The sequence below is a fragment of the Dryobates pubescens genome, chromosome Z, assembly GCF_014839835.1.
Source record: "Dryobates pubescens isolate bDryPub1 chromosome Z, bDryPub1.pri, whole genome shotgun sequence".
NCBI lineage: Eukaryota > Metazoa > Chordata > Aves > Piciformes > Picidae > Dryobates > Dryobates pubescens.
This window is the reverse complement of record NC_071657.1, coordinates 119,665,360-119,677,823: the sequence shown is the minus strand read 5'-3', so window position 1 is coordinate 119,677,823 and position 12,464 is coordinate 119,665,360. Positions and strand designations below refer to the sequence as shown.

Here is a 12,464-nt window from a genome sequence, read left to right as displayed (position 1 = left end):
TCTCCCTCCAACCCCAGAACTGTCAACCAGCTGCAACTATGGCTGAAGCCAAGAAGGTTTGGAAGCCTTTTAGTGGGGGAATCAAGAGGTAAATCATAGAATGCATCAGGTTGGAAGGGGCCCTCCAGTGTCATCTTGGTCAAGCCCCTCTGCAGTGAGCAGGGACATCTACAGCTAGATCAAGTTGCTCAGGGCCCCATCAAGCCTGACCATGAATATCTCCAGGTATGGGGTCTCAACCATATATTTGGGTGACCTGTTCAGTATTTCACCACCCTCATTGTGAAGAACTTCCTCCTTATATCTAACCTAAGACATACATGAGGTAAATAATAAAGAAGCTACTACTAACCACTCTTGTCTACCTATTTCTAATAACCACACCAGAATTACTGGAGATTTAAGGGCAGATTCAGAGGATGTACCTACCTATCTTCAGGATGGGGACAAAACTGGCTCAGAGTCCTTACATCAGCTCTTGGAAGGAAGGTCAAATGAATCCTTATGGTGGGTAAGGACAATGGCAGGTCTGAGCTGACACCTGCATGTCCCAGAGGTGCAACAATCAGTAGATTCCCTTAAAGGTCACTGGGGATATGGAACAAAGACCAAAAACTGCAGGATTGTGCCTAAAAATAGCCAAGATACAGTGGCAGTGCTTTGAATAATGGTAAGTAGAAGACTGTTTCTGCTGGATAAAGTGAATCATGTCAGGGCACACAAACTTCCCCAGAGTTTCCTTTTTTTTAGCCAAACCCAAATTTTGGCATTTAGTATTTTTGTCCCCCCAATTAAGGCACTAGGTTATAAAAAGAGAAAGGTGGCAAAAACTCACCCTGTGCTGTCCCCAAGGCTGTTGAAACCCAGAAACCACACCAGCTAGACACTAGGAGAGCATTTTATCCCTCTCTAGTTCTAGGGATGCAAAGGAAAAGGAGCTCTGCTCCTTTAAGCTAGCAGAGCGCTTCTTTATATTCAGGTGGAGTCAAAGCCTTCCTGGGCTATAAAGTTGCAGGGAGAGGCAGGGGCAGCAGCTGTTTTGCTTAGATCTTAGCAAGCCTTCAGCCTCATCATGGTAAGATCTATGCCTTGTCTTTGTTTTAAGCTAAGCTTAAAATACAGAGATTGCATTTTTTTTTTCTAAGTGTCCTGAGCTACATATCCTGCTTGCTCTTCCCCCCACCCCCCCTTGCTTCTCCTTTCTCTTGGGGCTGTTAATTCAGAACAGCTTTGTTTAATTGCTGATTACCTTGGGGTTTATTGATTCAGCTTTTGCTCCTTATAAGGGAAAAGTGAGGGGATGTGGTTAGAGAAGAACTATTTAAGTGGCCTCTCGCCTTTTCACACCGAGTTTGCAGTTCCTGAGGTGGGGTCTGTAGAGTTGCAAAGTTTCTGCCTCTTTAATGCAAGTTGGGTTTTACTTTGTTTTTTGGGGGGGTGAGGGTGGGAGGGCGGAAATCAGCATGCCTTGATGCACAGCTATGTGATAGACTAAATACATTTAGGCACTGGCCCTTTTCCCAGTGTTTAACACTTCAGCTCTTGCACTGCCACAAGGAACTAGTGCAACTTGCAGAGACCTTTAGGATTTCTTTCTTTCCTTAGGAATGAGCTGCCATGTTGCCTTTGTCTGCTGCAAACCCTTGGGATTAGATATTTAACGAATCAAGCACCCCTTCCTTAAGCGAGTCCCCCTTCCTTCTAGCCTGTTAATGGAATCTTTGCTCTTGAAGAGCTTGCAGCTGTGAAAGTGGAGGGGATTGATCTGGTTACTAAAAAAACTTCAGCCCTGGGAAGTGCTGCCTGATCTGGCTGAAACTTGTTGTAAAAAAAATAACACAACTGTCACCTTACTCTGAATGCAAAAGAGCAACTTGCTGGAAAATCTGATGGTGTCCCTTTGCATGTTGAAGAAAACTTCAAAGTCGCTCCCAGCCAGCTTTTGAACTCTTTTTTTCCCTTTTGTCTGCCGACTTCTTGAGTCTGTCTTGGCTAGAAAACAGTTAAATATTTAACATGGTATTTCCAATGGGAAAATCAGCTGGACAACAATAGGCTGCCTATAGCCAGAGTCTGTAAAATCCAGTTCATCTCGATGAGATCTGGGAGCTCAGAAAACATTCTGGTGTGCTTGAGGGAGGGGGCTGGAAACCTGCAGAGAAAAAAGGCTGCTATTTTCTTCTTTCTAGAAGATCCCTCTATTATTTTATTCTATTTTTTCCTTTTTCTTTTTTTTTGTTCCCCTTCCCTGTGCTGAAAATACCAGTGGCTCCCTTGAAGCAGGTGCTGGGGCTAGTAGAGCTGGAAGAGGATAGTGAGTGGAGCAGCTGTCCCAGCCAGTGCTGGTGAAGGGGTTGTGGCGCTGACCCTTGCAAAGTGTGGCCAAGAGCTATTGCAACCATCTTGGTGATGAGAGGGTTGGGCAAATGGCAGTCAGCATTTCCCACATAGTGCAAATATCAGCTTGGAAAGGGAGGACTTAAACACAGCCACCACACCCAGTAGAACTGGTGGGCTCAGCCTAAACTGGGTTTTATGGTGTTTAGTCAGCTGTGGGTAAAAGGGGTTGGTATCCCTCTGAGGGACACCCAGTTTGTGTCTAGATTTATGGTGGGTGACCATTGGTGTTGCGTCAGGGCTGAGAAATGTCTTGGCACATCCATGCTTGGAGATTAAGAGGGAAGAAGTTGCATTGCATTCTTCTCCAGGTGGTTGGTGCCACAAAAATGGTCAGGGGAGACCAGAACCCCTCTGCTGTGACAAGAAGCTGAGAGAGCTGGGGTTGTTCAGCCTGGAGAAGACTCCAGGGAGACCTTCCTGTGGCCTTTCAGGGGGCAGGAAGAAAGACAGACATTTTAGCAGGACCTGTTGTGACAGGACAAGGGGTGAGGGGTTTGAACTAGAAGTGGTGAGATTTAGACTAGAGAGGATAGTGAGACACTGTTCCAGATTGCCCAGAGAGGTGGTAGATGTCCCATCCCTGGAACCATTCCATATGAGGTTGTTTGGGGCTCCAAGCAACCTTCTCTAGTTGCAGATGTGCATGTTGACTGCAGTGGGGGTTGGATTAGGTGACCTTGAAAGATCCCTTCCAACCCCCAAAATTCTATGATTCTACAAAGTGTTGGTGTCCAGGGCTGTCCAGCGTTTCTTAGAAGGTGGTGACTTTGAAGGGACACAGTCCTTCTGGTATGCCAAGGGATGTGCACAGTGTCCTTTCAGCTCTGAGACAACTGGGCTGCCACTGGCAGGTGCGCTCTGCTCGAGGTGAGCTGCTTGAAGTAGGGGATCTGGAGGTCTCCACAGACATGTAGCAAGGGGTGGTGTTGTGAAATGAGGTGAGACCCAAACCAAGCTGCCCACTAATGTTACAAATAATGGCATCAGCCACAACACTTGCTATCCCCAGCTGCCTTTCATGGTGACCCCATGGGAAACAGCGCTGCCCCATGCCATGCATGGCAGTAATTTGGGACTCTGTGATGAGCTGGGACAGGAGCCTCTGTCATTGCTGCAGCAGTGCTTTGATCTTGGTATGGTGGTGGAAACAACAGAGATGCCAATTACCCAGGAAAACATGCAACCATCAAAAGTCCCCAGAGTCTTCACAAGATGCCAGTACCTGCAGTACTGCCCTGGAGTTAGTTGGAGGCTCCTGGAGGGTGACCTGGTTAAACCAAGACTCCGAGCCCCTCCCAGAGTGTCATCCTGCCCTTGCTCTGGCCCTGGGCAACTGCTGATTTCCTCCAGCCTCATTTCCTGCTGTGACTCCCAGCTTGGCTGTGGGTTTCCCAAGTTTGGCTTCTCCGTGACTGGTGCAGATGGTTGTTTGTGTTGTGTGGTTTTTTGTTTTTTTTTTCCTGCTCAAGAGCCCAGAGCTGTTGTCCCTGGGACCCAGGGGCTTGACAGCTTCCCCGCTCCATGGCAGGGGCAGCTGAGCATTGAGCAAGGAGCCAGCATTGCTCTGCTGCTTCCTGCCTCTGCATAAAGCCCATCACCTCCTTCCTTCCTCCTCCCTTGGGCTGGAAGAGCTCTTCCTAGAGTTGCTTCGTGTGCAATTCAGCTGTGTCCAGCTGCCCTGCAGATCTCAGTTCGATTCTTGCTCCAAATCCCAGCAGTGGGCGGAAGCCCTTCCGCCTGTTTCTCTAATCATCCGCAGTAGCAAAAATGGCTCAAAACAGGCACCGTGGGGGCTCGTGGTAGGTCACAGGATGTCCAAAAGTCACCTTAACAAGTTGTTTCCCCTTCCAGAGGGAGTGCATTTCCATCCACATCGGGCAGGCTGGCGTGCAGATGGGCAATGCCTGCTGGGAGCTCTACTGCCTTGAGCATGGGATCCAGGCAGATGGAACCATTCCTGGCCCCAAGCAGGTGAAACCTGCAGAGCCAAAATCTGAGCAAGTGGATTCCTCCTTCGAGACCTTCTTCTGTGAGACAGCGTCTGGCAAGCATGTGCCCCGGGCGGTGTTCATAGACTTGGAGCCCACTGTCATTGGTAATTGTGGGGCAGCTGAGGTTTGGGAAGCCTTCGACTGTGACTCTTTCCCTTGGGGTTTGTGTTGCTGTCCAGACTGCCACAAGTTCCCACTCCTCTGCTCTCGTAAAATGTCTCCAGCCATCAGAAGGTGACAGAATTTGCATTTCCAAGTGAACCTGGGAGTGACAAACCCATGACACTTAAGTAAACTGACTTGATCCCTCCTATTGAGAGACCTGTCCTGAGCAGGACCCTCAGCAGCTGTGAAGTAGTATGGACTTATGAACCTCAGTGGTTCTGAACTGAATGACACCATCCATGTGAGACTCAGAGGGGACTAGGGCAAGGGACAATGGTTTTAAACTAGAGAAGGGCAGATTTAGATTGGACATTAGGAAGAAGCTCTTTACTATGAGGGTGGTGGAACACTGGAACAGGGTGCTCAGGGAGGTGGTGCAGGCCCCATTCCTGAAGATATTCAAGATCAGGCTTGATGGGGCTCTGAGCAGCCTGATCTAGTTAGAGATGTCCCTGCTGACTGCAGAGGAGTTGGACTAGATGACCTTTGGAAGTCCCTTCCAACCTAAACCATTCTGTGATCTGATGAAGCACATCTGCTTTTAATGCTACCTGTGAAGTCTCTTTGGGCAGACCGGGTGCCACAGATTTCATGATTCTGTTGTAACCAGATGTCTTGCTGCTGCAAGATTTCTCCTTCCAGCTCCATTAATGACCTCAGGGGGTGATAGTGGCACTTTAATTTGATTTAAGGTACCTTCCTAGAAAACAAATTCTGATTTTGCTCAAGGAACTGGTGGAAATTGCTCCCAACCACCTGCATCCATCTACCTGCTTTTGCCTTCTAGGCTTCTCCTGGGTGTTTGATCCTATCTTACCATCTAGATGTGACTCATTATTTCATCTAATGACAGGAATGTTCCACTTGCTTTATAGGTACCTTATCAAGGCACTAAATTTTGAAGCTAGCGAGCAAGCTGATAGAATATGAAACACATCCAATATTGAGACTGACTGGGTTTAAAGACCTGCTGGAGAGGTCTCCAACCTCATTGACTTCACGGAGCCCAGAGAAACTTCTCTTAATGCCTGTTTTCATAAGGTGCCTGAAGCTGGCTTATATACATCTAGCAGAAATGTCAACACTGGAGGCACTCTGTCTCCTCTCCAGTGTGCTGTGGAACAGAGGATGAAAGTAGTGCTTCAAGCCACCTTAAGATGCTTTGCAACAAACAGAAACAAGCTGTCTATGGGGACTATAATCGCAGGATGTTAGTGGTTGGAAAGGACCTCCAGAGATTGAGTCCAACCCTCCTGCCAGAGCAGGACCATAGAATCTAGCACAGGTTGCACAGGAATGCAAGATGGGTCTTGAAAGTCTCCAGAGAAGGAGACTCCGCAACCTTTCTGGGGAACCTGTTCTAGTGCTCTGTTACCCTCACAGTGAAGAATTTTCTCCTCATGTTGAGGTGGAACCTCCTGTCCTGTCACAGGGTGCAACTGAGCAGAGCCTGCCCCCTCCCTCTTGACCCCCAGCCCTCAGATATTTATAAACATTTATTAAATTCCCTCTCAGTCTTCTCTTCTCCTACAACCAGTTTGGACAGCTAGGCAGTCCTAGCTTTTTAAGCCAAATGTCACTAGGATCTCAAAGTGGCTGCTGGGTGAAGGTGGAGGACCTTGGCAAGTAGCCAGACAGCTTATTCTTACCACTTCCATTATTCTCACTCTGAACCAACCATGCCCTGACCATCATCTCAGCTCCTGGTAGATCTACTCTGTGTTTTCCTGTCACACTAGTGTCCAGAACCTCTAACTGTGTGCTACTCTCCATCACTGTTCCTCATTGTGTAGATGAGATCAGGACTGGGACCTACCATGCGCTCTTTCACCCGGAGCAGCTCATCAGTGGAAAAGAAGATGCTGCCAACAACTATGCCCGTGGCCACTACACCATTGGAAAGGAGATTATAGACACTGTCCTCAGCAGAATTCGTAAAATGGTAAGAAAAAAGGGTCTGCTCCCTTAAAAGTAGCACAGCATGGACAATACAATTGAAATTCATGGCTGGCCTCAATGATCTTAAAGGTCTTTTCCATTCTGACTTTGGGTTTGGGGTACAAGCCTTTAAAAAAGACTCCCAACCCTTTAAAGAGCTCCAAAGGTGGCTGCTGCTGTGCTTAGATTTGGGGTTCAGTGAAGCAAGGGACCATCTAAAACTGTGCATCACACAATCCCAGCATGGTGGGCGTTGGAAAGGACCTCTGGAGATCACCTAGTCCAACTACTCTGCTAAAGCAGGGTCACCCACATCAGCTTGCCCAGGATCACAATATACAGGTGGGTTTGGAATGTCTGCAGAGGAGGAGACTCCTGGGCAGCCCATTTCAGTGCTTTGGTGACCTCACAGGAAAGATCACAGAATCTTTAAGGCTGGAAAAGACCTCAAAGGTTTTTAAGTCCAAAACTCAATCCAAAACTACCATTACCACTAAACTGTGTCCTGAAGTGCCACATCTATGTGTTTTTTAAACATAAAAATGTTCAGATGGAACCTCCTGGATTCCAATTTGTGCCTCTTTGCTCCCTACCCTGCTGCTGAGCACCAGTGGAAAGAGTCTGCCCTAAAACCAGCTGTCACTGCATATCATACATGTGTAAAGTGACAAAGTACTAGGCCTAAGACAGAAGAAAAGGACTTTTGACCACATAGAAACCACATCCTGGGTCTGTAATTTGGGATATTAATTCTAAATAAACAAATGGCAGCCAGTCTGGGAAGAGCAAACTCCAAATCTGATGGGACTGAAGTGGGATTGTAACAGCACACTTGGATGCCTTTCATTGAAATGCCATTGAGATGTCTCCTAAGAGTCCAGGATAATATGTTACCTCATCTCAAGAGGTCATAGTTGAGCAATTGCCTAAGAGTTTCCATCTGAGCCTACAAAACCTACCTCTGGTAGCTTCCTGGCAGTGCTGCAATTCGTAAACATGTATTTAAGATGCCCTGTAGTGTGACATGCTGGGTGAATCCATTCTAGGATGGTCTTCTGGCCATTAGGTGCTCCAAGCAGAATCTATTCTTGTATTATTTGGGATAGTGATTCCAGTCCTTAGAAAGATAAATACACATTATTTTGCTGCAGGCTGACCAGTGCAGTGGCCTCCAAGGGTTCCTGGTCTTTCACAGCTTTGGGGGAGGCACAGGCTCCGGGTTCACCTCCCTCCTCATGGAGCGGCTCTCCGTGGAGTACAGCAAGAAGTCCAAGCTGGAGTTCTCTGTGTACCCAGCCCCACAGGTGTCCACAGCCGTGGTGGAACCCTACAACTCCATCCTCACCACCCACACCACCCTAGAGCACTCAGACTGCTCTTTCATGGTGGACAATGAGGCCATCTACGACATCTGCAACCGCAACCTGGACATCGAGCGTCCCACCTACACCAACCTCAACAGGCTGATCGGGCAGATCGTCTCCTCAGTCACTGCCTCTCTGAGATTTAATGGTGCCTTGAACGTTGACCTGATTGAGTTCCAGACCAACCTGGTGCCCTACCCACGAATACACTTTCCCCTCACCACCTATGCCCCCATCATCTCGGCAGAGAAGGCTTACCACGAGCAGCTCTCTGTGCCAGAGATCACCAACGCCTGCTTCGAGTTCTCCAACCAGATGGTGAAGTGTGACCCGCGCCGGGGCAAGTACATGGCCTGCTGCCTGCTGTACCGCGGGGACGTGGTGCCCAAGGACGTGAACGCCGCCATCGCCGCCATCAAGACGCGCCGCTCCATCCAGTTTGTGGACTGGTGCCCCACGGGCTTCAAAGTGGGCATCAACTACCAACCTCCCACGGTGGTGCCTGGGGGTGACCTGGCCAAGGTGCAGCGAGCGGTCTGCATGCTGAGCAACACCACGGCCATCGCCGAGGCCTGGGCCCGCCTGGACCACAAGTTTGACCTGATGTACGCCAAGAGAGCCTTTGTGCACTGGTACGTGGGGGAGGGCATGGAGGAGGGGGAGTTCTCGGAGGCCAGGGAGGACCTGGCTGCCCTGGAGAAGGATTATGAGGAGGTTGGAAGGGACTCGGCAGACGGGGAAGGAGATGAGGCCGACGAGGACGAGTATTAAGAAACTGCAGCCTGTGCTTAACAAAGCCAAAACTCCGATGAGATCCAAGCCCTCTCTCATCAGGCTAAACTGGTCCCAAGTGCCTGGAGGTGCCACAGGGTTGCCCTGAACCTCAACGCTGCTGTTTGCCATATGAAATCTTTCCTGCTTGCATGGTCTACGTGCTCATAGTGCTCTTCTGTAGCATGGGTGTCTTGAGCTTTATCACGCTGCTGTTTATTGCTGAGCACAGCTGAGAAGGTGCCTCACTTGGTGTTGGGGACCCATCTTTCAACCCACCACATTAGGCAGAGGAACCTGCTTCCTCCTCCAGGGGAATGTGGGGAGCTGCCGGCTTTGGCTGAAATGGCAAAATCTTGCTCTGGCTGTTATTGTAAAAGCACCTTTTTTAACTAGAACTGCACCTCTACACATCTATGCAAATGTTTGGTGGTTTGGATTTTTTTGTATTTGAATAAAAACTTGGTTTTTGCCTTAAGGTCTTTTGGATTTAACCAGGGTGGGGTTCCTACCCATGGATGTTGTCTTAGCGGCGAAAAGCAAATGCTGTTAAATGAGTGCTCAGAGTAGGCCACCTATGAGGATGGCAGCATAGTGGGGTTGGAATGAACTTCTGGAGGTTATAGAATGAATCATAGAATGGTCCAGGCCAGAACAGACCTCCAATGGTCATGTAGTCTGACTTCCCTGCAGTCAGCAGTGAATCTAGTGCACCTGTCCTGCTAAAGCAGGGTCACCCACAGCAGCTTGCCCAGTATAACAATGTCCAGGTGGGTTTGGAATCCTTCCAGAGAAAGAGCCTCCACAACCTCTCTGGGCAGCCAACTCCAGGGCACCAGCACCCTCCCAGCAAAGAAGTTTCTCCTTATGTTCAGATGGAACCTGGGAGGTTTGAGCTTGTGCCCATTGTCTCTCATTCGGTCATTGGGCGTCCCTGAAAAGCGTCTTGCCCCATATTCTTGCTCCTCACCCTTTAGCTCTTGCTGAGCATTGATCAGATCCCCTCTAAGCTGCTCTTCTCCAGGCTCAACAGCCCCAGGGCTCTCAGTCTCTCTCACAGAGATACTTCAGGCCCCGCAGCATCTTTATAGCCTCCATTGGACTCTCTCCAGTAGTTCCCTATATCTCTTGAACTGGGCAGCCCAGAAGTGGATCCAGTGCTCCAGCTGTAGACTCACTAGGGCTGAGTAGAGGGGAAGGAGCACCTTCTTCAACCTGCTGGTCCCACTGTTCTTCATGCATCTCAACAGAAGGCAAATACTCAGTGCACTTTGCTTGCATATCAACTGTAATTACTGTTGTGAGGGAACTGCCCTATATCTCCAGGGACTGTCTGGAGCTGGATGTTGCACCTCTCATCTCCAAGAGCAGCCTACAGGAGGCATGTCTGGCAGAAAATCTCCAGTTTGACAACTACCATCATGGTGATTGGTACCTTGGTAAAGAGCACCTTTCTGGTGGGGTTTTGTTATCTCAACATCTTTGCTACAGCTTTTTTTGTTGCCTGAGCAAGTCCTGCTCCTTGAGGTGTTGCTGTAGCTTCAGGCTTGGGCCAGGAGCTGGTATGAGCATGAAGCCAGCCCCTTGTGCCTGGGGCTGAAGTTTGCCCAGAGAAGGCGTGCCAAGCCCCTGCAATGGGATGACTCAGGAGAACAAGCAATGAAATGCCCCTGGTAAGATGTGGAGAAGAGGTGTTCACAAGCCAGTGAGACAGAATGGGTGGCTCCATGCTGCATTCGGTCTCCATGCTCATGGCTGTTCCATTGCTCTTTGTCTTTGTTGTATACTGTAGCTCCACATTCACCCTTTCCTTCAGTGCTGTTTTTTGTCTCCAAGTAGAGTCAGTCTGTCTTCCCAAGACCTCCTCTATGCCCTGTAGCTCCAGCTGCCCTCTCCATTGATGAGGACATGACTCTGGCCATGTTCCCATGAGAAACTGAGAGGTACAGCCAAGGATGGTTAGAGGGAGGTAGAAAGACCTCAGAACTCAGTGTTGGCTGTAGTTAGCCTAAAACTGTGGAGATGCTGACAGCTTGAACAGGCAGTAGATGGGTCTCTAGGATGAGCCCTGTTGGGCTGAAAGCTTCTCTGTGCTCAGCAGAACTGTTAAGGGTGTCCCATTCCTCTTGAGGAGGCTGAGCATCAGACTATTCTCTGAGGCTGGTCCTCCTAGGGATAGTAACCAGCTGCTGCCTCACCCAATGAGCCCTCTGCTTCATCCAACTCCAAAGTTGGTCAGACCAGGGAACTTGGGGCTGACAGGGTCTCCTCTCATTTAGTCTAGGTAGTCACTTTCCACCCCTTGAGTCCCAAGGACAGGGCCAACCACCCCTCCTGGGTTTCTAATTGGTTGTCCCCACACTGTGCCCCTAACACTGACAATAACCCTCCCAGAGGAACAGCAACTGTTCTCATTTGTCAGACATGAGACTGCTTTGGGTGCTTTTTAAATGACCAAAGACAACTTCTGGCTCTGGGATTGCAGGTAGATGTGATAGGAAGCTTTGAGATGCGGTCTTGAGGCCTGCCAGCTGTCTCTGGTAGCTCAGCTGTGGCTGGAAGCTGCTGGTGCAATCGCCTAAAACATGAGTGACAGCAGCCAGTGGTGGGCATGGAACAAGCATCACTCCTGCTTGGAGCCATGAATCAATGCAGCATTGCTGAGCAAGGGCAGGAGTGGAGCCAGATGCTCCTACAGCTTGGAAAGCCATCAGCACAGCACCAGGGACGATGTCACAGTTTGATTGACATCAATCATTCCAGTGCATCCATCAGCCCAGACCTGCTCCTGACCTCCCACAAATGCAGGAAAGAGGAGGATTTTCCTTTAGGTAGAACAATCTTATGGCTTCTGGGGAGTGGGCATCTCCAACTTAATGGCCATAGGCAATGTTTTGGCCTTCTCCGTGAGTAGCAGATCCTCAAGTCCAATACCCCAGAACAGCACACACTTCATGGCACAGCTTCAGCCAGAAGGACAAAGCTGGTCATTAAAAATGGCCACTGAACAGGCATACATGATGTCCATGGAGCAGCACCCAGGATTCATGTCACCCCCATGTTACTCCATCCCCTTCATCACCATTCCATCACTACTTTGTTACAAGGGTACATCAGAAGGCTCAGGGCTGATTTGGTCATCATTGTCCTGCAGGGATGAGGCTCAAGGTGCCTGGAGAGCTCTACCACTGGCTTCTCACAAGGTCTTGGACATGTTTCCTCTTCCTTGGTGCTGCCCAGACCAGATTCAGCAACATCTGCTGTTTCTTCCTTCCATCTTGTGGCACAGTAGGACCCAAGAGTTTTCTGTATTAGCTTAGAAGTTGTGCATGGCCCTCCTGGAGCCAGTAACAAGGCTGCTTGGGCATGCAAGGAGTTGGTCTTCAGCAGAGCAGAACAGGGTCTTCCTGTGTCTGGGAGACAAGCTGTCTCACTTCATCAGCACTTTTGGGTCCATCCTAGGGCCATCACAAAGAGGTAGGATAGAAAGGATCCTGCTGCCATTACAAGAACATGAGCTTGAAGCTCATGAGCATTCATAAAAATGCCCTGGTGGGGCTGCAAGGCTATCAAGGTATTGAACAGGACAATGTAGTGACAGAGACACATCCCAGATTCAACCAGCAACTGGACCTTTCCTCAACTCCTACCACAGGTAAGAGCTGTGCATCACCCCACACCATACAGCTCTGCATTCAGGAGCTATTTGGCCCATCAGAAGATGCCCATGGAGGGGAAAGCTTTCCAGTACCACAAAGTCAGGTGGACCAAATGTGACCTCAGGCCATCAGATGTTGCACAGCTACTCCTGCAGCATCCAACAGCAAGATGACCT

At 49.3% G+C, this 12,464-nt stretch overlaps 1 protein-coding gene across 1 annotated transcript; it reads left to right on the top strand.

Annotated features, from left to right (window-relative positions):
- Positions 1–1,014: 1,014 nt before the first annotated feature.
- LOC104300006 (tubulin alpha-3 chain) lies at positions 1,015–8,947 on the top strand. Its single transcript, XM_009900234.2, has 4 exons — positions 1,015–1,075; positions 4,252–4,495; positions 6,350–6,498; positions 7,646–8,947. The coding sequence occupies exons 1-4, from the start codon at positions 1,073–1,075 to the stop codon at positions 8,627–8,629; spliced, it is 1,380 nt and encodes a 459-aa protein (XP_009898536.2). The 5' UTR covers positions 1,015–1,072; the 3' UTR covers positions 8,630–8,947.
- Positions 8,948–12,464: the final 3,517 nt, after the last annotated feature.